The sequence below is a fragment of the Apus apus genome, chromosome 2, assembly GCF_020740795.1.
Source record: "Apus apus isolate bApuApu2 chromosome 2, bApuApu2.pri.cur, whole genome shotgun sequence".
NCBI lineage: Eukaryota > Metazoa > Chordata > Aves > Apodiformes > Apodidae > Apus > Apus apus.
The window spans coordinates 86,583,318-86,610,963 of record NC_067283.1 but is presented as its reverse complement, the minus strand read 5'-3'; the positions used below and the strand labels follow the sequence as shown (position 1 = coordinate 86,610,963).

The following is a 27,646-nucleotide window of genomic DNA, read 5'->3' as shown; positions in this document are numbered from 1 at the left end:
CTGTATTAAACCAAACTTCTTAATCTCTTTATTACTGCTAAGACTTTTCTAAAACCAAAGAATGACTATTCCCAATCAAGTTTATTGTACAGAATATATGGTTAAAGGAAACAAAATTTGCACAAATATGTTATCCTCTTCCAAAACATTAGCATGTTACCTTTTGATTTTATGCTACTATTTGTTCTTTCTCCCTGAAATTAATAAGGGAAGACTTTGGATTTATGGGCATTTGGAAAGAAAACATTAGGCCTGTAGGCCATGGATTGGTGAGATATTAAACATGCTTTTTTCTTTTTTCCTACTACATTACATAAAAAATGAGGAGAAATCACACAGCTGACCACACTGCAGCTACTTAACACTGCTGTAAATAGATCATAACAAGCATGTGGTATACATGATTGTCTGAACAGATAAATTAAAGGGTGTGGATTGTTCAGTATCAGTGGAAGGAGGAGAATAAGAAAAAAACCTTCTGATTGCAGCTGCAAATGGTAGCAGTTTTTCCTTCCTGCATTAGTTAATGCAATTCATGTAATGCATGTTAGTTCATTCAAGAGCAAAATTCTCACATTCAGTTCACAAAGTATTTTAATTAAGAATATCAATGAAGAATGACAATCTGCTTCCAGAAAAAGCAAAGACGCTTCTTTGGCCATGTAGAAGGAACTGTGATACGAATATAGTTTATCAATGTAATAAATTCACTTTCCTAAAACTCTTTACTAAAATAATATCCTTTAAGTCATATTCTGTTTTATTTCTCTCTTTTCCCCTTCTAACCTTCTTTTACATGCAGTATTTGACTGAAAACCTGCATTTACACACATGGAGCATTTCACTGCACACCTGCATTTTACAATCTCTAATGATCAAACTGCTTCATCCTTTATAAACATCACAAATTAAAAGAGCTTTCAGCATTTGAACTCCAACACAACATACACAAAACTAAAGTAATTCATTGTCTAGAGACCATAACAAATTTTAATGTGCATTTACAGAGTAAACAGAAGGCTGAAAGGGGTCAAACCGGTGGAAGTGAAAGTATGTATTACAAAATCCACACAATACTGAATTACAAACTAAGAAGTGATGTTTTGTCAAAAAAGAAATAAAGATGTCTATTGGTGGCACGACATATAGATAATACTAAAAACTGGCTTGCGTGAGGACCAAAGTATGTCTACTTTGAAGTTATATCACACAGACTGTAAGCAATTTACAGAATTTAAGTTAGTTTTGCATATACAGGAGTTGCAAAATTAGAGAAAACACATTGAAATATAGTACACACACCAAAAAAAAGGATGTGTATATATAAACCTCCACGCAATCATCAGGGGTTGGCCTGTCAGTAGTTGCCACCATCGAGAAACAAACAAAAAAAAGACAGGAAAAAAAAACAACCACAGGGGAATAATAATAATCATAATCATGAACCCAAATAACTCAAAGGAAAAATACCCTCATTTGTCCTAATTTATTTTCCAGAAACAAAGTCCTTTAGTCTGCTTATCTGCTTTTTAGAATTTCTTTTCTCCTTCCTATTTCTCATGCAAAAAATCCCCCCAAAACCCCAAAAAAACAAAACCCAGGCTTTTTGATAAAGCTTCTGGGGAGTTTTATTTGGGTTGATGCTAAAGTACTATGTTTTGTTTCATTATCTGGCCTCTGCTTCCAAGCTGAACACCTTTCAGTGAAGGAAACCAAATGTCATCCATGTTTAATTCTGTAATACTGATGACTTGCAGGCCAACCCCTGAGAAGTCAAGGATGAGGCTTCTCCTTGCCAAAAGAAAAGGAAACTAGGTCTTGCTGTTACAAAATGTTTGATTACATCACACCAGTTCTCTTCAAATAAAAGATCAGTGATACGCCAAAGAAAATAAGATATATCAAGAAAAAAATGTGATATCCTCTTCTTTCCATAATATTTATTTTTAAATTTTATTTATTTAGTATTTTTGTTTGTACTTCCTGAAGAAGGTGCTCCTTGTGTCGAGATTTAGAGTACATTGGGTGCAGAGTGGTGGTTGGAGGTTAGGGTCAACTTTGCTGTCCGCTCCGTGGATTTTAAAGGCGATTTGCTCTTTGCTTTAAGAAGAGAAAGTGATATTGGAAAAAGTCAGCACTTTTAGATTAAAGCAAAGCACCCTTCACAAAGCCACAAACAAGAAGCAGGACAGAAAGTCCATGGCTTGTAGCTATCCTCGCACCTGCGGAAGAAGTTATAAGATATTCGCTCATCTTGCAGATTTCCAATGCTCCTTATAAGGCTGTTTTAAACACATACATTTATATATTTAATTAGCTCGCCAGGTTGGCTCTGGTGCCCATGAATGTCTTGGCATGCACTGCAAATAACAACACATACAAAGTATTTCAGTCCCAGGGAGGTTTTGCTTTGTTTCGTTTTGCTTTGCTTTTGTTTCTTGTCTGTCTTTTTAAACAAGGTTATCCAGTGACACCATATACCAAAAAGAACAAACCCAAACACCTTCCACCTCAGAGTGTTCTTCACAAAATCATTTCCAGAATCACATCATTAACTGCTAATAACGAAGTTATATAGTGGCTAAAGAGTGTTTTCTTGTGAAACAGAGGATATACTGACAAAAGGCTGTGCTATTTACAAGGGGGAAACGAAATGCTAAAAGATTTGGAGTGGGTTTTTTTTTTATAAATTATATTTTCCCTTTTTTTAAAAAAAAAGAAGCTATTAAAACAATTGTACATATCATTGTTTTTAAAAAACATGAATTTATATTTTAAGTATGTTATCAGAATAAAAAAAAAAAAATCAGAAAGAGACCAATTAAACTGAAATGTTTGCATACCAAGAACATGAGTATTTACATGTCTTACGTAGCAAGTTTCATGACCAGATAACTCGCTATATCATAAAGAATTACACTTAGAATTTGAAACTTATTACTTGAGGTGAAAACCATAAATTTAATTCATTTACACTATAAAAAAAGGTTCCAATAATAACAGGTTAATGCAAGATTAATAGATTTTATGTCTGTGTTTTGTGTTTGAAAAGGATGAATGTTATTGATGGTTAAAGGCATTGATTCTATAACATTATAATCATGCTATAAGCAGTCCATAAAAATACTGGACTTTTAATAACTGATTATTTTTTAAAAATCTGTTAGTCCTGTATAAGCTATTTTTAAAAAGAATTTAATATTAAACTGAATGCTGGATTCCATTTCAGCCCCAAAAGGCATATTTATCTTCTAATCAAGAATATAAACAACAAAACCAAAAAGAACTCAAGGCAAACACTTATTTTTAAGTTTTCAGACTTTTATCAGCAAAATGTTTCTCTGCATCTGCTAACTACATTTGTATGTGTAGCAAGAAGTATTTCTGTACCTGTGTTTAGGAAGTTTTTCCCTTCAAAACCAGGAATTAAACTAAATCCCCAATCTCTAAACACTACTGCCTTTTGTAAATACATGGTGTAAGACATTGCATACATAGTAGTTGCCATAAAAGACTTAGTCCTCTGTCACATACACAAGAGCTTCTAAGTCACAGGGATATTTCAATTACCCATGTGTGAAATTAACTTCTAAATGAATGCTAACTTTTAAACAGAAACATTTCTCAAAGACTTTATTAATATTTTCAAAGAAATACAAGGGAAACTCTGAGCATAGTTCCTACTGAACATAGACAGGAGTGGGAAGCCTATTTTTCTCTTGCCCATCTGAAAATGCCAGCCTACCTGTACTACACTGCAGTAGTTTGCTAGGCTTCTCAAAACACTTGTTCTGTATTAGAAACAAGCAAACATACAAGCAAATTTGTTGCAGCATCTTCTGTGGGTTGTTCTCATCCAGGTAGTATTTACAAGCTTGTGCCCAAGGGTCGAGTTCAATTTCTGGCTTTGGTTTTATTGCAGTATGGCAGGGTGTAAACATTTTTCATTTGACAGATTTTTTATAAAGGCTTTTCATTCTCTAACCAGATTAGTTGAACTGAGTTAGAACCTTTGCCAGTATTAGATCATTTCATGATGTACTGAATTATTTTTACTAATTTTATTCCCTTTTATTATTTTTTTTATTAGACTAGAGAAATACACTGCTGAAGACAATTCTAAAGAGGACATTGGAGATACATTTCCTCTGCACAAAATAAGTACAATGAAAGCAAGGATAAATATTCAGGAGAGTCTCACGGATATTTTTTAAGAGCTTTGTTAATTAATGGCATTAAAATTTAATAATTTGAAAGCTGCAATGTGTGGAAAAAAAGTATGACACCAAATAGATTTGACAAACTACTTAACAGTGGAAAAAGCAGCATTGTAATATTTGCAGGCAAAGCATTCCTTGATTTTTGCTTTGATTTTTTTCCACAACAATCTAGATAACCAAGTTAGAGGTCATATACTGCATACATATGATTACATTTTTATTTATAATGTTCTGTCTCTGTATAAATCACAACCTCATGCCAATTCCTATCACATGTTCTACCTGCATGTCCTGTAAACAGCAAGTTTGCTTTTCTTTATTTTTCAAGTGATTTAGGTTAGAGTGTATGCAGTAAGCACAAGCTAAAACAATATTGAATACATGAGAAAAAAAAATAGGGGAAATACAACTAAACCAATTTCAGCTTCTAGGTGATGAAAGAGGCTGTTTGGATTGTTAGAAATCACTGTCATAAACAGTGTCCTCTGCTTGGCTTCAGGAACTCATTAGTATATCCTAAAGTCATATCAGGTTTCTTAACTGGCTTAAGTTTCCAAAACACTGTCTAACCCAAACTGATACATTTTCAGTTAACAGGTAACTCCCACTAAAATTGACTTGCAATATACAGTGATATCTATGTCTATTGGGTACACTCTTATATTTTCAGTGATAACTTATGAAATTCAATTGGAGTTTAAATACACTCAAGTTGGTTTTCTGGGTTTTGCTTGTTTGTTTGTTTTGTTTGGTGTTTTTTGTTTGTTTGTGGGTTTTTTTGGAGACGTAATAGAACTATACTTGTTCTTTCATGAACATAAATATTTATTGAGATTTTGGAAGAGTGAAAGCTGCAAAATGTAGAATAACTTGCAAAACTGAAAGCAGTCTTTTCAGATATTTTTTTCCTTTCTCTGTTCTGTCATATTTGCACGTATTTTGACCGTGAATCTAAAAGTTATAGGATGTTTAAATTGGAGGTTTATTTTCCCTACTTTTAGATTACATCAGAGGTGAAGTTCAGATTAGAATCCAAATCCAAAGGTCTGGAAAATACAGAGTATCCAAATCAAAGTTTCCATGCAGATGTGTTTTGGGTGTACATTTCTGTCCTGGGCTTAAATAGTATAGCTGGAAATGTAAGTATGATAATATAAGTAAAAACCTGTTGATCTGGATGTAGATTTGCTAAATTGCTTACTCATTTTCCTGCCCTTTTTAACATTATTTTCTAACTAACTTAATGAACGTTAAAAGAAATTTTATTGCAGGTGAAGAATGTTGGGCGAAGTTGGGCTACATGTGAGTTACCCTCAAAGACAGTAAACTGGAAGAAGAATGGTAGTATGTACACATATATTATTTCTACCTTATTAGTTAGATTCTACTTGATATGTGTGAGGGATTCTCATGTTTTGAGTTATCAGCCACTGGGATCCAGTTAAATTCTTCCTGTGAGATATAAATACCTGTGTTATCTTTTTTCCTGCCACTGACATACATCCAGAAGAGCAGATTTCCATGAAATACTTAGTATTGTGTAAACAAATGTTGTATTACCAAAGGCATGTTACCATGAATTAAGTTTCTGTGCAACAGCATGAAAGAGTAGTTCATGCCACTAAACTATTTGAAACTGTGATTTATTCAAATATATGGTTTACTCAAATGCTAGCAAAACAGAAAAAGAAAAAAAAAAAAGTGATAAATAATTGTGATCTTAGTGTTTAAAATAACAAAATAATCTCTGTCACAAATGCTGAGCCAAATTTCATGGTTCATAGTGTATGGACCAAACAGCTCAACATCAATTTTGTTCTGTCAATGTGATCAATTTTAGAGAATCTAAGTATAAAATAAAGCCAGCAGAAGTTATAAATTGTTAGTAAACCCTAACTGATAAAAATCATAATTACTCATTGCATCCCTTGCTTTCACTATTATATTGATCTGACAAAATTTCTGTAAAAATACATGGGATTTTGGGATGCAAAGAAAAGCAAATGCTGCTTACATAATTTTACCAATTTATTTTTTTCACAACTGGACAGAACACCAATTTGTTGTCCTGGTTTAAGCCAGGATGAAGGCAGTTTTCCTTTTACTGATTATTTCTTCCTTTACAGAGTTCTCTTTTAACTAGCAGCAAGTTTTCCAGCTAGTGGACTGGTAACACTGGAATGTTAATGTTACTACTGAGACACCAAGGTCACTTTTCTCTCCTTGTTGAATCTGTGGCCTCAGATGCTACAGGAGCAGAAGAGTCATATCTGCAGCCCACAGGGAGGAGTGGACTAGACAGACAGCAAAATTGACCAAAGTATTCCATTCCATATATGGAATAAGCTTGCTATAAGGCCAGAGATCACAGAAGTAAAGCCCTTCCTGTTTCTTCTTCCCTTCTCTTCTGTCCATGGCTGGCATCCAGGGAGGACTCCGTCTACCCATGACCCTTGATCCCTGGGCTCGTGCATTCCTAACCCTCATAACTCTCCCCTCAGCTCCTGTCTTGTCTGCTGCTCTCTCCAGCAGCATTCTGGGACATTTCAGGAGTGTTTGCAGCTAAGGAGAGTGCTGTGGAAGTTGCTGGGGGTGGGAGGAGGCAATAGGGGTTTGCACATTCCTGAACACATTTGTATATAATTGTACATATTTTCTTTTATCATTAGTATTTGATTTAAGCTGTCTAGTTTAGTTTTCAATCCAGAAAGTCTCTCTCTTAATTCTCTCTCCTTCCCTAGCTGGGTGGGAGGGGGCAGGGATGGAGAACATTATTGTCACTGTTTTAATTGCTGATCCTGAGTTAAACCGAGACATTTGTAAACCAAGCAGTTGCATCAGGCCCAAGTTTTAGCATCCCCTATTTGTAAGTGTACCTTACATGATTAACCACTTGGGCCTCAAGCAGTTTCCATCTGCCAGAGCTGAAGTTTATCAAGCTTGATATTCCTTTTTTGTCATCCTCTTTGGGATGTAATAGCCTCGTCTACTCTGAGCTCTATACCCATCAGAGCTTCTGAAATATAAATTCTTACAGTTATGCTTACAGTGAGTAGTATATCTTCATATAAATAACAGAATGAATCTGTGACTTCATCAGCACTGCTTTAGTATTTTACTAAACATATGTTTAGTGAGGTTCTCCTTGAGTTTTCTTTAGTTAGTAAGCCACTGATCACCAGGGAGGACTAATATCTCAGTAGAGTCCTAGTTTTGTGCAGACCACTACAGGAGAAGTACATTCAGTCACAAAAAATGTCCATCCTGTGTTCTCTGTATGCATTACATGATGCCAATAGGAGGGATTTCTGTTAATATTGTGCTGAACAGGAGTTAAGTTTGTTGTACTACTGGCTTCTGAAATGAAAGAGGTGTTGAAACCTTGACAGTTTCATTTTTTCAGGCATTTGAACTTGTGTTTTCCATCTTTAATTGTCTAGTTTGCCATTTTGCAACACTTGGCTTTGTTGTACTAGTGCTAGATTTGAAATAGCCTTCTTGTCAAACCTGGTTGAACCACATGAAATCATAATTTTGCATTATTTCTGTTTAAGTAAGTAAAAGTTCATTAAATACCTGCCTTTATTTTACTGCGGATATTAATGAACCATAAGATTTGTTGGCAGACATTTTCAGTTTTACACCCATAATGACAGATGAAACCAAGTATGTTTGATTTTATTTGAAATTTATTAGAATATGTCTCACACAGGTTTTAAATAAATATATTCTTCCTCTCTGGCCTACCAATTGCTATTGTTTTTATTCCTCTGAACTGCAGATATCACAGTTAAATATAGCTCTCCTATACTGCTGGAATATATATCCACACTTAGGAAGAAAATTTCCCTTGCACAAGCATAAGGTGTCCCTTCCTCATTTGAACCTTAGGGTTCTATAACCTGTGTTTGATTTTGGGGAATTCATCTTACATGCCAGAAGAAAAGTTCTTAATTTCTGATATTATTTTATTTTTATTTTATCATGTTTTATCTTATTTTATTTTATTTAACTTAATTAATTTATTTTTTATTATTTACTTATTTAGTATTTTATTTTTATTTTATTTTTGGAAGAAAAGTACTGCTTCCAAATGGATGGAAATTTAGAATAGTCCATGTATTGAATTTCCCTGAAGTCTACTTAGAGTTTTTGTCCAGTGTGCAGCTCTGTTCATCTGTTATGTGTTTGTTTTCTGCCAGTGATGCCCAGAAGACCAGGTGAGGAAGAGGGAGGGGATCCTAGATGGAAGGTCATTCCCTAGCTTTCACCAGGTAAGGTGCCCAGGCGAACAAAGGTGTTCAGTTCTGTCATGGGGCAAGTGTCAACTTTCCAACACTAAGTAGAGGAGAGAATTCCACCAGTGGTTTGAGCCACAGGAACTCCTGGAGCTGTTTCTGGGCTAAGGCAGGTCACAGCCTTTAACCTGCTGCCACCTACACCTAAAGCCACATTCTAAAGCAAACTTGAGATGGAAATACTTGGGAGAGGAAGAATCTGAGGAGACTTGGCTTCAGGCAGGGGTCCAGAACAAGCCATAGTAAATCTATAAAAGGACAACAGATAGCAGTATGAAGGGAGACAGAAAGGAGAGTGGGACTGTGAATGAATTCTTCAATTTCACAATGCCATGATGAATAAAATTACAGGTACACTGGTGGAAACAAACATGGGATTTTACATTCAGGTCACTGCCTACATAATCTTTTACATCAACCCATACCTAGGGAGATATTTAAATCTTGTTCTTCCTCCGCAACATATACAGAGTCATGCTTCCTTTTAATTCTTCAAAAAGTTCTTATTCATCTCTCATTCTTTAACCCCTGGACTAGAACCAGACTTCCTTATTGGGCCATCATGCACTATGAAGAAGCTAAAAGTATCTCAAATGTCATCCTCAAATATGCAAATGAGATCATCAAAATTATCTGACTCTGTTGTCCTTTTACCTTGAACAGGCAGGGAAGACTGAGATCACTAAACCTAAGACTGAAATGGGAAGTTCATCAACATTTATAGATTTTCAGACTCTCCTGATGGAAACAGCCAAAATTGCTTCTGAGTTCGAATAGTTTTTCACAGAGATGAACTGGATAGTGTAGTTGGCTTAGTTCACCTCTAGTGTAATTTTTGCTCTATCCTATGCCCTTTACCCTGTAATTTACAAGTTCTGTTCTCATCAGTGCATTTCCTAGTGTTTTAATATGTAGCATTGTTTAAATTGTGCTAATTAGTACAGGAATATATAATATTTTACATACTGGCATAATTAGGAAATCCTTACACAGTTTTGCATCAGCTTCATGAGGGTAATTCTTTTCTGTAACAGTGATCCTAAGTTTTGTACAAATACTTATTCTTTTTGGAAAGTTATGTAGTCCATTTTTGTCTGAAAGTGAGCCTAGCTATCTGGACAGACTATCCTATCAAAAATTCAGCTTCTGAAATTTTAGGTTCCCTAGCATTTTCATATGATACTCTCAGAAATAAGTTCAGAGTATTAAAACAGCAGTAAGTTAGATACCAGTTCAGTGAAATGAAGGGTAGATATATTATCTCTGCAGGTGATTTTTGGGGTACAGTTCAAACTTGTTTTTGAACCTAAGGCACACACCTCTCAGGGTTAGATATACCCAGAAGCATATTTCTCACTCTAGCAGCCTAAAACTTTTTTGTGCTCAGCTACCTCAAATTTCATGTGTTCAGTCAAGGCCATAGTGAGTTCTTGATGTTTCTGAATTATTGTACAACAATGACTGCTTCCATCACTATATGTTTATTATACTGTGGAAGCTTTCTTCTCTTGATACTCAGACTTCCCTGACTGACTTCCATTTCTTTGGAGAATGACATCCTGCCTACCTGGGGCTCTCATGTATAAATGTTTGGGCATCGGCCATTTGTAGCAGATATCCTAATCTTCCTTCTTTTAGATGATGTTTGAGCCTGCAGCTTTTAAAAGTGTTTTTTTGGGTTTTTGTTTTGGTTTGTTTTGTTTTTTCTCTTTACATTGAATATCTCTTCTCATGTACAAGTAATGCATTGACTTCAGCTATTTCTACTTCAGTGAGAGAGTACCTTTTGGGAAAAGAGTTGCTAAGAGAGGTATTTGCAAATAGTCTGCGAAACATCAATGTTGGCTATTTAAATAAATCTAGTGTAAGATGCAGTCCAATATCCAGCGTTAATTGCAACAGTTAAAAGCTGAGGGGGATTGGGGCAAGCTCAAGCAAATGCAGGCTCCAAATTGGTTAATTGATATTGTTTGAGAACCACTGGAAACATGCTTTGTAACTGCTATTATCAGCACTGGGCATCCTTCTCTCTCATCCTATCCCTGAAAAACATGTATATAAAATGTCTTAGGCATTTTTTTAATGTGTGACAGAAAAATACATAAACCTCAGAATTTCTGTTTATCTATATGATGAAATGCCTGATTCCAAAACAAATGCAGGTTTTTTATGACTGTCCTGTGGTAACCCATCCTCATCCATTTACTTGCATATAGTTATGCCTTATCATGAATGAAGGTGGGAACTCTCACCATTACTCTTCTGTCTTGTGTTATTAACCAGCTTCTGCTGTTTTAACTACGTCTCCAGCACACACTGCTCATTATTTTTATAAAATACATAAATGTGTGTATATTTTATCTATGCCACATTGTAATGAAACTGTTAACAGAGCCATTTTTTAAAAATACCATAAAGTTGCAACAAGAGATTTCTTTGAAGAAAAATAGAATTGAACTAATCTTTTTCCTCCTGTGCTTTTTGCATCCTGTTCATCCTTTCACCTATCAGAAAAAAATCTTAAGTGGGATGATATTTAATATTACCCTATCATTTTCAACAGCACTGTCATACCAAGAAAAACATATACAAAGAGGGTTATTAGAACATAGAAGGAAAATTATCATTTTTGGTAAATATTTCAGCATGAGATATTCAATCCCTTTTCTTGCTTTTCACATCTGACACTGCTTAGGCTTATGTTTGACATACAGTCAACCTCTTCTCCCTCTATTTATATCATTTATGTAAGAGCTATTTTCATGGAAGTCAGCTAAGCTCCCACTTATCTGTACCCATCTGATTGGATGAGTCTGTTTTCTTCTGGGTGACTCCTAGATGGTAAGTGTTTTGAGGCAGGGACCATTCTTCTGATCCTTTGTTTGCCTGGTGGATAATGCAGTTGTTATAGAGATTAGAACAATGCCTCTGACTAACAGAACTGTACCTCTGTCTAAGAGCTATGACTCACAAGCTCTTAATGGTTTTAGCTGGAGCAGTTTAAGATGATAGTGCCTTCATCTCTCTACCTCCCCCTCTTATGGAAATTAAACCCTCAATAGTAGGAGTGATACAAGCAAACCCCATGCCATATCTTAATCTATCTCAATTTAACAACCCAATATTTTAGTTTATCAGCTGTCATAGAGGCTTAATTTAATGCTCAACACTGAACTGGGACACCTGAGGAGCAGGCACGTATTTCGTGCTCCCATTCAGGTTTGGGGCAATAACTTCTAATAGCAGCAAGAGAGAGACTTTGGGTGGCAACATTCCACATGGTAAGAGCTAAATCAGAGTTCACAAGTCAAAGCCTTCACCCTTGCTATTACTCTGATAGAAATAAAAAAAATGTAACATTATCACCCCTACAACCACAGCGCACTAGTTAAAAAATGGTGGATTGTCAGAATGAAGCTTGAGGTATTTGTGCTGAATCCTGTACTAATTCTGGCTCCTTCACATTCTATATGGTTCAATTTTTCTACTTTTATGTCTGATTTTTTTTTACCATTCTTGTTACAGTTCTGAGATGTGGGGTCAATCATAATAATGAAATGTCTTTCAATGTTTTTCTAGGTTTCTTCAGGTATAAGATGGTCGCTGATCAGTACATACTGTATGCATGTGAATAATTCAACAGAGTACAACACTGGTAATCAACCTGTTAGTTTGGCACAGTCTCAGGCAAAATACTATGTTGCCATAGTCACCAAGTATTATCCTATAAAAGGGCTCTGCTCCATCTTAACGTCTAGCTCTTTGTGAGACCTGCTGCTAGCTCTTGGCTTCATAATTGATTTGAATTGAATTGTTTGAATTATTGCTCCTAGACAATACATCTTTTATCTCTTTTATTTTTTATTTTTTTTTTCAGCTGCACAGAATGAACTGGGAATGGACACACTACCTTCTGTAGTCGTATAGAAATCACTTTTATAGCCATTATAGCCCTATGGCTGTGATTGGGTGGCCAAAAGCCTCAGACACTGTCACAGGCAACAGCAGCAGCTGCAGGAATAACAGCAGTAGAAATAGAACTGGAAGCAGAAGTAGGATCTAGATTTGCTATCTGTATTTTTGTTGCTTTTGGTGAACACACAGATCATATGGATCAAGCTGGCTGTGGGAATGCTGGCTGTGGCAGCTAACTTTCACATTTTTAATCTTCTTGTCACATTAGGCAGCTTTGTTCCAATAGATCAGCATTTGTCAGTGGGTGGGGAAACAAACTTCCGTGAGGTGGATCAATCTGGAACACCCACACTCAGACAGGATTGCAACTTGCACTGCCAAGAAGTATGATAGCAGGTTCTTCACAATAAGGAAAAATGAGAGGCTTGGGATAGTCTTCACTTCTCAAGGCCAGCAGAATAGTCATCAGCTGCTCTTCAAATAAGATCTGGCTTTATTATCACCAAACCAACATTAATTGATCATTACTGTAGCTGTAAAGAAGGTTATGTGCCTGGAAAATCTTTGAAACTCATTAATTAGTTAATCATACGGAAAAAAACTTGTCCAGAGAATAAGAAAATACTAGGAGAGTTGAAAAGAATGATCAAGGTTAGAGAAAAAGCACACAAAAAGTGTAAAGCAACAAAACCCACCACAAAGAATGCCCCCTCCTCCTGAATCTGAACGAGCTGAAAATAGCAGTTTTCTGGTATTTTCCTTCTCTTCATTCTGCTTCCAGACAGCTTCACTGTCCTAAACTTCTTTAGCTGGTACAAGCTGAGTAAAGCTTTGATTCTTCTTGTAACTCACTCTCACTTCATAAGTAGAAGAAAATTAATCTTCATCCCCATGCTTGAGCCACATTTTTTTGCAATTTTAAATGAAAGCCATTATTTTGGCTTCAGCAGAGTTGTATCCACTCCAACCGGCAGATAATTCTATCAATTATTTTTCATTTTAAGTGATGCAAAGGATTTTCATAATAAGTAGGGCACCACAGACGAAAAACTTTCTGCTTCTTGTCTGAAACAAGCAAAAATGTTCTCTGCTTTGCTGTATATGTGTCAAGTAGCAAATGAGTTGTGTTCTGAAGCAAGGAAATCCCATCAGTTATTTCAAGAGCAGGCCCTGTCACATATGCTGCAATCTCTGATGACCTAGTACAAGCTGACTGATTGTGTGGCAATGAAAAGCAATTTGAGTGAGCTGTCAAGCAACTCATAACAGCTTTTTTCCGCCTCTTTTTATTTTTTTCCTTTATTTTCTTCTCTATATTTACTGTTTGGCCCATCTGCAATCCTTCCAGTGGTTAATTACCAAAGAGTTATGTAGTCGGGCATGTAGAACAGAATTAGTGTAATTCTGATACCCAGGGAACTCCTGTAGGGTCCCCTACCCAATCTTTATATTTTTGTTGTATTCTAAGTGTGAGGTGAGTCTGAAAGGTTTATTTTTAAATACCTAGAAGAAAATATGTGATTAAGAGCATACATAGCAATGGCACATGAACAGTGAAATATATTGGTAAGGTTACTAGAAGAAGAGGGAAGATCTCAGTATATTTGTGTGTAGATAAACAACAATGTAGATGGAGAAAGGGCAAAATGAGTTTCTTAAACTTTGTGCATTTAGTTTCTGTGGTGTCATCATCAGTGTTTCTGCATTGGCTTCATAGAAGGTGAATAGTTGGTGCAGCACCCAAAGACAGTTTTCCATGTTTTCATGTATATAACCTGGACGGTACCGGAAAAAGTAACTGCTCAAGAGTAGTTCAGGCTGTTTGAATACTGAAAGTGGAAATCTGCCATGGAGTCCCCCTTCCTTTAGCAAGATGTTTCTAATCTGCCATTACTTTCTCAAATTTTCTCTTACTCCTGCTTGTGATCAGCTAAGTATTTAACATTTCTCTCCAAATACCAACTCTTTTACAGAAATATGAGCTACAGTTTAGATATTGTATGTTTAAGGACAGAATCCATGATTACCTCAACAAATCTAACCATTATTTTCTTCTACGATTCAAGATTAGTATTTAACTATAGGCATAACTAAGGATTAAAATTATAGCTCTGATTTCAGAGATGATATATTTGAAATTAAGCATATCCAGTTCTCAATCTGTCATGAGTATGTGGGATTGAACAGCTGCTAAAACTTGTAGAAAACAAAAATGAACACATTGGTTGGTAAGTGCTTTCTTTTCTTAGTTCCTGAAGATCTGGTTTTTTAAGAGTAGAAAGGTGACAGTGGTGTAGTACCAGCAATTGCCAATGGCAGTGGGGCATGGTTACAAATTCTTTTGCATTATTTCAGAGAAGTTAAAAAAAAAATAAAAATGGAGTGATTTCATTTCAGGAAGGAAGAACCAAAGTGAAGATCAATGTAAAAACAGAGAATGTAGCATATACAGGTGTAAAATTGAATAGTACTTGCATCATCCTTTTGCAGAAATTTTTGAGAATCGTTGAATAAGGTTCAGAACAAAACTCTCATTTGGCTTTTGCTTTAATGTAGTCTTAAGGAAACAAAGACTTTAATTTTTGCTGTGCAACAGTCACAGTAATGGTTAATGCATCCCAACCTTATGAGTACTGACTTTCTAAAACAGTGGCTGCAAAAGCCAGTCTTTCTCTTAGTGAAGAAAGCATTTATGTTGACTGTGCCATGGTGGAGGCTACAGCGCACTTTTTGTCCCTTCACTTTAAGAAGCAATGTAACGTAAAAGAAAACAAAACAAAACAAGAAATTTGGTTTATATCCCAGAATATTAAAATCGGGCATACATTTTGTGCTTTCAATAGGTGGATAATAAAAGATTTCTGGATTCTGTAGATAAAAATGGAGACTGGAAGGAATGTCATCAGTTTATCAGTACCAACTGACTAAAGAAATATGCTTTCATCCGCTTCTTTTGCATTCACGCCTGATGATCAGCCTCTCAGTGTGATTTATGATGCCAAGAATCCAGGTCATTCTGTCTTAGTTAAGTACCACCTTCTCCTTTGTGCTCCTATTCAAGTCACTCACTGCAATATCATCAAAATGGTTTAGACATGTAGCTAGGTAGTTAGTTGAATTTGTTATTTCAGGAAAGAACAAGAAGTTACTAGATGTGTGCAGAGTCTTTATGTAAGCAGTCAGAAAATGGACCAAACGTCACTTCTTCTTTTAGCTAATGCCCTCTTGAGTTCTCTGAGCCTGGTCTTCTTGCTTCTGAAAAGCAACTAGTGGCTTTGAGTGCCTTAACAGAGCATTGGCAGAAAAGGAAGAATTTTGGGCATATACACATTCACGGCACATCAAATTCTACCTCAATTGTGTTGTAATAAATATCGAGTCACTTGAATGCAGGTAGAAGAATTTGTCTAGTTTTATACCCATTAAACAGTAAGATTTGGTGCAGCCTGTAGCTTCCTTTTACCTGAATTAAGCTCTTGGACCTGGTTTAATTACAACATTGCTTAGAGTTACAAGGCTCAGTGATACCTCTGTACTTTTACCCTTGGACTAAGATACATTGTTACAAATTATGCAGAAAAGAAAATGTCTGTCACTCTATCTACATTGGACGTTTTCTGGACATATGCAGATTAGCCTGTCATATTACTGTTAGGCTGTGATGGCATACTTCATTTGCTGCAGCCCATGAATATGAAATGAAAGGGTCAAGCTGTGTTAGCACTGACTTTTGCCTTCCTGACTTTTTCTGACTTTGAGGTAGATGTTTAGTGCTTTTCAGTATATTATCTGAAGACTGCCAGTGGGAGATGTTCTCTTTAGCTCTTTCTTCCTATATTGAATCTTCATTACACTAACAATAACAAACATATTTTTACACTTACATAACATTTTTCAGAGCAGTGTAAAATGCTGAATGGACCTTGTACCACTTCCATTTCTCAGCCCTGGCTATATAGCTCCCTCATAGTTATAACAGATATTCTTCTCACTATTGAGTAAAAGAGAAGAATGACAAAAGTATCTGTTCAGTTAAGAAATGCTGATCTTTTAAAATGGCAGTGACTGCCTTTCTATAGCGACCTACTAAATATCTATTGTTAAGAAATAAATTAAATTCTGTAGTGTGCTTCAGGATGGAAGGAGTTAAGTAGAGTGCTATCTACCTTTCAAAAAAAATGTTGTGGAAAAAAAAATATTAATCAGAGTCAATCTTTCTTATATTAGTTGCTGAGATCTTAAAAAATAGCTGTATACAGATTTCCCAATAATTTTGCAGTGTCATGTTTCCCTCTTGCTGTAAATGTATTTCACAATAGTCTGTGAGCATGACAGTAAAATTTCTTTCTAGCCAATAACTATGCACTGGCTCTCTAATATTGGATAAAATTTGATACAATTACCTATGGTTAATAGAACTTCTCTCTTCAAATAGTAATGCTGAAGTCAATGTACCACTCAATACAAACAAAGGAATCAAAATCACCCCTATGTCTTTCAAATACAAAAGTGGTTAATAACGAAAAATTTGTATTCAACCACGTTTCAGTGCTCTAGGCTGGATGGATACATACATTGCTTACATGTAATTTAATCACACAGCAGTCTTGTGCATGCATATGGAGTTGGCATGATTTTTAAGAAGGCTAGATTTTTTTCATCTGACAGTATGAGATTGTGTTGATTTGATATAATAAAAGACTATTGCTATCTATGACATCTCCTTTCTGCTTTTCTGAGGTCTCACAACTGATGTCTCTCTTTCTTCATCTAAAGTTGCTCCTCAATGTTACACAGAGCTCAAAGCTCTTCTCCCTTGTGCTCACATGGGTATTTTTATTGACATAGAGTGAGTGTAAAAGGGAAAATCCAATCATACCAGAGCTGGAAAATCAGGCCCAGATTTTCACAAGTACATAAAAGTAAATATGGTTTCTCAGGAGTTAACTGATGTTCATCAAAATTTCACCAGTAATTACTCCGTAGCAAGTGACTGTTAAATTGAAATTAAGCCTAACATGGATTCTTAGTACACTCTTTGTTGCTTCAATAAATGAGTTTCATGTCTGATGTATACAGCATTCATCTGTGCTTCATAATTAACAATAAAATAAAATTCATAAAATGGGTTATGTTTTAATCTGTTTAATTTTTAAGTTATTTATTATTGGGATTGTCTGTACTTGATCTGAGTAACCTTTGCTCAAAGAAAAAAATAAAGATTAAGTCATTCTACTTTTTTTTTTTTTGGGGGGGGGGGCGTTGGGAGGTTGGGGGTTTTTATTTGGTTGGTTTGTTTATTTTTGTGATTTTACCTTTTGTTTTTTTATAGGGACCTTCCATGTTATAACCAACTAGCTCTCAAATAACAAATGTCCAGTAATCAGGCACTAAAGATGGACTGAAGACAAAAACATTATAGATTCAATTCCATATCTAAAGTTATTTAGTGGATTAGTTGTGTGCACACGTTGGCTGCAAAGCAGTGTAGTCTTTAGCTACATTCTTCGTAAATTTGTGACTACTACATTAATTTAATATAGAACGGAACAGAAACCAGCATTTTCACTTTATGGACAAATCTGCTACTTTGAAATCTGTGAGAACAGTGGAAAATAGGCAATATATAAATTTATCTGAAAGGAAAGCTAAGGTGGAATTATGAATTTAATTCAACTGAATTATTTTTTTTCTTTTCTAATAACTTTCAGATTTTCTGGAAGTGCTAAAAAATGAAAGTGGCTCCGCTTCAGAGATAGAGAACTGAAGGTAACTTTTAAATACATTTTCAAAAAACATAGAGAGAGGTAAAATTGTAGCATGCGCATCATCTTTTCTAACAGCAATAAGAATACTCATATGAATAATCATATTTTTACCATCTGTAATTAAATTTATCAAAATGTTTTCCTAATAATATGCCTGTAAGATGAAAGCAATTTCACAATAGATATGCTGTGGAATTTCCTGAATTCCCAGTTTTGATTTTGATGGCATGGCATCTGCTAGCAGAAAAATTATGCATCAGAATGTACTAGGTTAGCTTCCATTATACATATTTAAGCTAGGTTGTTACCTCCTGCCTTACACTGGGCCCTCAGTGTGAACAGAAGTAACCCAGAAACCCTTAAACTTGCAAAGTCTGTTTTCCAGAGAATTTTTGATCAGTTAAATATGTCCCAATTTTTTATCCTGTCCATCCCTGTAGTGCCATCATGCAGTGGGCAACAGCTGCACCTCCTGTATATTCATGTCTTTGCATAACTGTGAATTTTACAGTATCAGTGTAGAATCAGACATATTCATTATAGGTTACTTGAACAGTGCGGTACAGAATCTCTCAAACAAAATGTGTAGTAGCCTTTCTAAAGCTTACAAATGGAGAAACAATATGGTGTATCTAAGGTCTGTTTAGATTTAGAAGTCAAGTTCCTGATGAAAATAAGATCAATACTAAAAGCAGATTAATTTCACCAAATGTTAGAGCTATAAAAGTTAGGCAACTGGTGTAACTTAGGAAGAAACACTCCTGGTGGGTGTTTTCATCATGCACAGCCATCTTAAAATGAGCAGAATTGCTCACTGACATGCCCCTTTGCCAACCCTCCACATGCTACAGGGAAATCTAAGCTTCAATTAGAGCGCTAAACTTAGGTGGATAAAACCAGTAGAGGTAAAATCCATGTATAGGAATTTAAGGCTTTTTTCTTCTTCTGCCCAGAAACTTACTCTTCAGCTTTTAGGAAATAAGGAGAGAGCAGGAGGAATAGAGCCAGAAAGAAGGTGGAATAAATGAGCACCACACTCCTCCTAGTCACAATTCCTGGTTACCTTGTTGACTTAGCCTCCTTTTGCATGCTGGTAAGCAATCACATGAAAGCTCAAAATGCTGTACCATACCTGATTGTGGACTTTGTTTGGGGATTTTGGCTGCTGCTTCAGGGATGGATGTGGCACGCACACGCTGATTGGCAGAGTTATGGATGCTACTTGGAACAGCTGCTGAGATGTTTTTGCGAGGTTTCATGTCTTGTAACCACATTGGAGATGCCTCAAAGGCTTGCATTCGCCGAGAGTGGCTGTTAGCATTGACTTTGAGAAATGCCTGGGCCTTGTATTCCTGAAGGTCTCCATAGTTGGCATCGGTCACCCTGCACTCATACAAGCCTTCATCCTTTTTTCTTACTTTTGAAATCTGCAGCTTGTGGGAGATGTCATTCCCTTGTACTTTCACTGTCTGCAAATTTTCCAGGAAAAAAAAAACAACACAACATCTTTTCAGGTATTATTCTTTCTCTGGGAAGACTCTACTGATGTAGAGCCTGTCCAGAGAAGTCAAGCACCAAATTAATCAGTGGTGTGATTGTGCTTACTGCAGGGAAGTTGCAACAAGGATGAGTTTGATTATTTATATCCATGAGGATGTCTGACATCTTCTTTCCAAAACTGTTTAGATCGTGTGCCCCGAAATGTTAATTGGCCTCAACCAACAAACAACCCAACAACCTGTCCTGGTTGGACAAACAACCCAAACTACCCTGCTCATTCCAATTAATTGTTTCAGATAATTAAAATTGTTAATAAGCTTTCTTACATAAACCTAATATCTGTGTACTTCATTAGTTAAACTTTTCCAGTTAGTTGGCTTTATGGAATAATTAAATTATTTTAACTAGTTCATTAACAATTTTGTTGGAGACGTTTGCCAATATTTAAACTTCTTGAATAAGAAGTTATTAGATTAACTTGTAATTTTCACTACATTGAAACTGAATATTTGACATTCGATTTGTCTCCTTCAGGCATGTCCAAACCCTTGGTACTTTCTGTACACAAGACATTTTGTGTCAGGCAGTTCCTTTTTTCTCATTTATGTAAGTGTGTACTTATTGAAAGTCATATATCATTTCTGCAGCACATACTCAAGTAGCATATTCAAGATAATTTTTAAAGTTGTCAGCTGAAATAAGACTCCCGATTTCTTTTTAATTGCTTTTAATATCTGAGAGTAACAAAGCATATTTTGGCATTGCATAATTAAAACACAAATGAGTAAATTACGCATCCAGAAATGTGTGATAGGTATTAAGAGGCATTAGGAAAGGTAACACAAATTATTTTCTGTATGTTCATCACTTTAGAGAGTTTATCTTTAATTAATTGGCTATTATTCTCTAATCTGGATTAGTATCTGTTGCCCCACAGGAAGCCAGTTAAAAAGGATTCAGTGGTACAGAAAACTTCAGCTTTGAAGAACTCCTGAACCTGGTTTACTTTCACCACTACATAAAATGGATGCAAGTAGTGCTTTGTGTCATATCAGTGACAGACAATGAGGAAACATCAGGATGATAAACACATCGTAGATCACAAAAATAGAAAACTGTTAGATTGAAACTGGGCAGGTGTTATTGTTGATTATACAACATATTGTTTCTGATAGCTTGGCATGCTGTAGTCACCAGCATTGGCAAAGCACCTATTCTGCCTTCTTGATAAATTGAAGAGCAATACTTATGAATACATTATTGCTTTAAGGTACTGGATGGACTTTGCAGTCGGTTCTGTTGTATTCAGCTCTGAATTTATACTTGGCAAGCTGAGTTGGAAGTATGGATTGCATACTTTCAGGCATAACATATGCAATATTGATTACACATAATATGCTGGGTAGTTATTTAAACCATATTCAATAATAATAATAATATATCTCCACCAAACAGCTCACATTCAGCCAAAGGATTAAAGAAGTTTCATACGAATGGAAGGAGGATCTGTGGGTTATATTCTGCCTTCATTTGCTCCCATGCAGTATCTGCAAAGTTAAACGTATTGCACACAACTAATGAAAAATAGAATTTGGTTTGGGTTTTGCATTTGAAATTTAGAAATTGCTGCAGTCAGCATGTATGGATGCTTTCCATTTATGCCTGATTATAATTTAAAACGATTGGAAATGGTGTATTTCAAGACAGTTTTAAAACATGTTTAGTATATTTTAACATTTCTTTAAAGAATTTACCAAATGCATTAAAAATTTGTTCTCCTCTTCATGAAGATACTTTCCAGTAGTACTAATGGAGGCTCTATGTGTGCCTTCAATACAGAAAAAAAAAAAAAAAAAAAAAAAAAAAAAGGAAGGCTACATTTGTAACAAGTGTATTTTGACTGTCAACCTAATGTTGACTTTTTTATTGTATATATAAAATGGGGATTTTTTGCAAGCTTATAAAGATGCTTTGTTGTGAATTATTATCATACATAATGAGAGAAAGAGATTTTTAACTTGAAAGATGGGACAAGCTTTACATGCTTGTCACAGATCTTATGGATTACTACAGGGATTTTAAATGAGCCAGTACTGATAAGGAATAAATTGGCTGCTAGCACTATGTCTAGTGGACTAGTATCCAAAGACCACGTGTGCCTCATTTGTAAGACAGTCTACAAATATAACTGAAGATATGGTCCATGACACAAATCATTTATAGTGTACTCTGCGAAGTTTCATAGGAAATTTAAGTAGGGCTAGAATATGTATCATTTTGAATACAAGGTACTTAGCACTTTGACCTGATGGTTAGCTATTTGCAGGCATCGTAAAGCAGCAGAGATGATTCACCTCTATCTGTTGCTGTTTCAAGCTTTGCTGTTGCCTACAGCCTTGGCTATAGCCTTGGTGGCACCTCCAAAAGGATTGTGACTGAAAAAGGGAAAACCCCTTTCAGCTGTTAAGGAATACTCATGCAGCACTATCTGCTAAATATCTGTGTCTTTTCACTGCAGTGAGCACCACACCATGACCCCACCATACATTTCTCAGGACCCTGAAGGAGGAGGGTCTGAGTCCAGGGCATCCTTTCCCTAGACAAGGGTTGGTGCAATGTTGCTCATAATTTTGTTGAGATAATGTTCTGGTTTAATCTGCAAATGGCGGACTGGTAACTCTGGTGTCAGAACCCAATTTCCTAAGAGAGAGACTCAGTGGCCAAGAGTGGAGATTAGTCCCAACACAGAGGTCTTGTCCCTAGACATTGGTGATTTTAATTTTTTTTTTTTTTTTTTCTGTCAGCAGATATGAACCTGGGAAAGCATGTAGTTGCACACCCCACTGAAGGAACATGCAGCTTCCCAGCCAAATTTCAGCCTTAAAATCAGCTACGGGGAGCTAAGACAGACGCAGCTGTTGCGGAGGGTATGTGGAAACACTAAACGCAAGGATGGGTGCAGGCTGTCTTCTGCACGGGCTGGAATCAGAGTCTGCCAAAAGTCGGGGCCTCGCTCGCCGACGCCTTCACGCCCAGGGGTCCCCAGGGGTGCAGGCTGCCTGGGGTAGGGCCGTCCTGCCACCATCTAACAGGGCCGACGAGGAAGGAGGCGCGGAAGGCCGGCCCCTTCCCACTTCAGCCGGCGGTGCGGAAGGGGAGGGGATGAGCGGACAGGGAGCAGCCCAGCCGCGCTCCGCCGTGCCAGCGCCGGGGCGGCCGCCGGCAGAGCCCGGGCTGGGCTCCGGCTGCCGAGGGACCCGCGGGGCTGGCGGGGGCTGCCCGCGCCCTGGGGCGACACTTACGCTGATCTTGGTGCCGTCGCTGTCCAGGTCCCGCTCGGGCAGCAGCTCCACCTGCGGGGAAAGCAGCGTGGGTCTCCGGCCCCCGCCCCCCGGGCTGTCCGCCGGCCCCCGCCCCTCGCCCCCCGCTGGGCCCCCCGCCCAGCCCGGGAGCGGCGCGCCGCGCCTGCCCCCTGCGGGCCGCGCCGGGGAGAGCGGGCACAGGCCGCGGGGCACCCCCGGAGCGCGGCAGGGGGGGCATCGCCCCACCGACCTGCCCCCCGCCCGCCTTGCGCGAGTGGCTTGTCCGGGCGACCGGTACGGAGGTGGCAGCAGAGGAGGGGAGCAGAGCCCCTGGATGGCAGTGTAAGTGGAGGTTGCCCTCTCTGCGCTGTTGTGTCATGTATTTATTTGTTTGTTTGTTTGTTTGCTTCTCTGAGTCATTCTTTCCTCCCTGGCTCTCCCCCTTCCCCCACTCCTCCCTGCCTCCAAGTGTGTGCCCTCCTGTGGCAGCTGCGCGCAGAGTTAGTGCTGCCACCAGCTTTGCTGCACCAGCTGTAAATTGGAGGGCACGTGTAGGATCCTGCCATTTGGGAAATACAAAATTCCCTTCAAGGAGCAGTCTCTGAACAGCTGCTTTTCCAAAGGGAAAATGAGAGAGAGAAATAAAGAAGAAAAAAAAAAAAAGACTTTTGAAATCCGTGTGATTTTGTGAATGTGTCCCTAAGTGCATCCTGAGAGTGACAGGCACCAAAGGCACCATCCCTTAAGGTGGGAATTTTTCTCTCCAGGTTCTTGCACTGTTATTTTGTGGTCAAAATTAAGTCCCTGGCGAGGTCCAGAACCTCCCTTCACTCCCTCCCTCTCCCCCTCCTAATTCCTCCCCTTCCCTCCCTTCTTTTCCATCCCTTCTCCTGTGGCATTCCCAGTTGGTTTGCAGACCTCATGGCAGAGGATCAATACCTGAGTGCCTGTCACCTCAGCTGCAGCCTCTTGGTTCTCAGCTGCCCGCAGAAACCACCACTGGATTTCAAGGTACACCGAAGTGGAGCCACTTTGAAAAGCACAAGACATCTCCACATTCTGCCCTTCAGTGGCTGTGACATTTCGGGGAAACTCAGTGAATTTTGCTGCAAAACAAATACATAGCATGTTGAGATCTCCTCTTAACTACTAATTGTTTATTCTCTGCTTTTTGCACTGCTTTTTTTCTTCTCTGTTTGGTGTTTTGTTTTATTACTCTGTTTTCTTTTTCTCATTCCCCCTCTTTTCTGATTTTCTAGTTTCCCCACATATTAGCAACCTGGTTTCTCTCCCAGCCAAGTATGCCTTTCCTCCCTAATGCACAAATCCACCTTCTATACACTCTAAGCTCTGCTAATGGAAATGCTGTGGACCCCCCTGTTTGCTCCCATGGGCTAGTAAAGTTTCATGTAATTAGGTTCAAATACCCTTGAGCAGAATGCAGTATTTCACCAGTCTCACTGAGGGATTTTGTGCAAGACCAATTTGGAAGAGGGAAAAAAACCCAGACTTATTTATTTATTTATTTATTTATTTATTTATTTATTTATTTAGTAGGGCTGAGCTGGAGGTGTGGAAGTTGTTACACCTTCCACAGCTGGAGGAGCCGTTGGGCACTCTTCTGAGGTGTGGGTTATGACCACTCATCTAAATGCCCGTTTCAAAGGCTTTACCTGAGTTAGTTACTCTTTCTGAGAACCTCTGCTTCCATAATCAGACTGAGAAACAACACATCTTCTATTTCTCAGTCCTGGCAGACACTTTCTAGAACTAACCTTCACCTTTTTATCCCAGTCCCTTAGCAAACAGGGTCTATGCATTTCACTATACCACTTCTTAAGGTTTAAAAACTAATCCTGATGGACGTAGTCCAGGGCTTTAGTATTTCTTTTGCTTCCTTCTCATCTTTTTGTATCATTCACTTTCAAATCATGCAACATAATGAAACACAATAGACAAGTGAGGGGAAGTACAGACAAATAATATAATAAATAAAACCTATGTTTCAAGAAGTGGAAACTATGGAAAGACCCTGCAATGCTGCTTTCTATTATGTATTGTTACAGATTGACTGGAGTGTGTTATGATGCGAAAGAAATACTACTTGCTGTCTCCTCCCCTCTCTCTCTGTCTTTAACCAGTTTTCTCAGATAGCCTGGAACCAGTGGGATTAGCAATACACTCTACCAGTGGTATTTCTTTTACCCTTACATTTGTGCTTGGCAACAGATACTTAGAAAAGCTACTATCTTTATATTCCTTAGTGTCCCTTTTACTGCCCTCCCACCCCCACTAGTCGGCGATTGCTAGTCATCGAGTTAAACTGACAGACTGTGCATTTTGTGTATTGGGAGCTTTTAAGTTTGTTATGTTTTGTTTCTTTCCTGCTTGTTTATTCCTTCCCTCCCTGATCAGTGCGTATGAGTGGTGTGGGTCCACGGAGGTGGATGCTGGCAGCACCCTCCCCGATCGCACCGCCGGCGGGGAGCTGCCGAGAGGGAACAGCGGGCAGAAAGCAGGGGGCGGCGGGCGGGGAGGGATGGCCGGGGGCTGCAGGCGGGGCCAGCGGGCGGCAGCGGGCAGGGGGTAGCGGGGAGAGGGCAGGGGAGAGCGGGCAGGGGGGAGCGGGCAAGGGGAAGCGGGCAGCGGGGAGAGGGCAGAGGGCAGAGGGGAGCGGGGAGCGGGCAGGGGAGAGCGGGGAGCGGGTAGGGGGGAGCGGGCAGGGGGAGCAGGCAGGGGAAGCGGGGAGCGGGCAGGGGGGAGCGGGCAGGGGGAAGTGGGCAGGGGGAGCGGGGAGCGGGCAGGAGGGAGCGGGCAGGGGGAAGTGGGCAGGGGGAGCGGGGAGCGGGCAGGGGGGAGCGGGGAGCGGGTAGGGGGGAGCGGGCAAGGGGAGTAGGCAGGGGGAGCGGGGAGCGGGTAGGAGGGAGCGGGCAGGGGGAAGTGGGCAGGGGGAGCGGGGAGCGGGCAGGAGGGAGCAGGCAGGGGGAAGTGGGCAGGGGGAGCGGGGAGCGGGCAGGGGGGAGCGGGTAGGGGGAAGTGGGCAGGGGGAGCGGGGAGCGGGCAGGGGGGAGCGGGAAGGGGGAAGTGGGCAGGGGGAGCGGGCAGGGGGGAGCGGGAAGGGGGAAGTGGGCAGGGGGAGCGGGGAGCGGGCAGGGGGGAGCGGGAAGGGGGAAGTGGGCAGGGGGAGCGGGCAGGGGGGAGCGGGAAGGGGGAAGTGGGCAGGGGGAGCGGGCAGGGGGGAGCGGGAAGGGGGAAGTGGGCAGGGGGAGCGGGGAGCGGGCAGGGGGGAGCGGGAAGGGGGAAGTGGGCAGGGGGAGCGGGCAGGGGGGAGCGGGAAGGGGGAAGTGGGCAGGGGGAGCGGGCAGGGGGGAGCGGGAAGGGGGAAGTGGGCAGGGGGAGCGGGCAGGGGGAGCTGGCCGAGGGGGTGTCCCCGCGCGCTCTGTCCATGGTGCTGACAACGTCACCGCAGCCTCGGCGTCCCAAACAGCCGGTCCCTGCAGCGCCGGGGCTGCTTGAGATGCATGGCGCGGCTTTCGGCAGGGAGGGAGGAAGGCGACGGGGGTGGGATCTTCAAATAAGTCGATTTTGTCTTTTTATCCCCTTTTTTTGTGTTGTTGGTTTTTTTGGGGGGGAGAGGGGCGGGAGGGGGGGAGATATACACATAGTTGCAGAAAGGAAATAAAGGTCTGAGGATTGCAGGGTGAGAGAAGAGGAAAGAGGACCTAATATGAAAGGAGACTGCAATGTTTTTAGGGGGCAGTAGATTTAGCCGTCCAGTACTTGGTCTGAATGCAATAATGATGAATGCACGGGTAGGTGTTTTTTGAATGCATGCATGTATATATACAAACATACACAACACAAACACATGCACGTCCGTTCGCTAACACCCCTTTACTCTTAGGCAAGGTGCCTGTCATTTCCCTCTGTGCAATCACGTAAAGGGAGACTATTTTATTCCTACTTTGGGGAAACTTCTAAATTCTGTTCCTGTTTACGGACAATTTTTAAGCTAAGTGTATACCTGGTGTCCTAAATCTCCTATCCGTTGTGGTTCTTTTCCTTCATTTTATTCTCTTCTTCCTTGTTCCTACACTGCCCGCCCCCCCCCCCCCCCCCCCCTCCAAGTCTCCCCCCTCCCCAGTCCTGTTCTCAGTCTAACACAGGAAAGCATACACTGAAATTTAAAAATAAATTAACTTACCTTGGGTAGAAAGTCCTTGTTGAATATACATAACTGAAAAGAAAATGAATCCAACATAAGCTAGAAAGATCCCCATCATTCCAAGATGAAGAAGAAGTCACATCAGGGTAAAAAAATAACCAAAGATACCCTCAAAAAAGAAAGAATTGATATCTGAATATATGTATATATCTTTAAATATACAAACAGAAAGAGATCTTAAAATCTTACAAAAAGATTCTGTATTGTAGCCCTAGCTGTGACACTAGCAGCATTCTGCTACTCAGTGGAGTCTTTTTCTTTGGGAAAAGCGAGTATTGCAATACAGCGTGGTCCAGATGAGCAGTCTCAGGCGCTGTGTTGAAGTCCAGATTCAGAAGAGAAAAAAAAAAAAAAGAAAAAAAAAAAAAAAACAACAAAAAACACCAACACCGAACAAAAAAAACAAACAACAACAAAA

At 39.2% G+C, this 27,646-nt stretch overlaps 1 protein-coding gene across 4 annotated transcripts; it reads right to left on the bottom strand.

Annotated features, from left to right (window-relative positions):
* VSTM2A (V-set and transmembrane domain containing 2A) lies at positions 1-27,596 on the bottom strand. 4 transcript variants are annotated; one of them, XM_051612066.1, is made up of 6 exons: positions 27,208-27,596; positions 23,943-24,109; positions 23,004-23,054; positions 19,334-19,670; positions 7,797-7,800; positions 4,536-5,712 (listed from the first exon to the last, which is right to left on the bottom strand). In XM_051612066.1, the coding sequence occupies exons 1-6, from the start codon at positions 27,284-27,286 to the stop codon at positions 5,598-5,600; spliced, it is 753 nt and encodes a 250-aa protein (XP_051468026.1). In that variant the 5' UTR covers positions 27,287-27,596; the 3' UTR covers positions 4,536-5,597. The 4 variants fall into 4 exon arrangements, with proteins under 4 accessions (XP_051468024.1, XP_051468023.1, XP_051468025.1 ...); XM_051612064.1 differs by lacking the exons at positions 4,536-5,712; positions 7,797-7,800 and adding an exon at positions 1-2,222; XM_051612063.1 differs by lacking the exons at positions 4,536-5,712; positions 7,797-7,800 and adding an exon at positions 1-2,100.
* Positions 27,597-27,646: the final 50 nt, after the last annotated feature.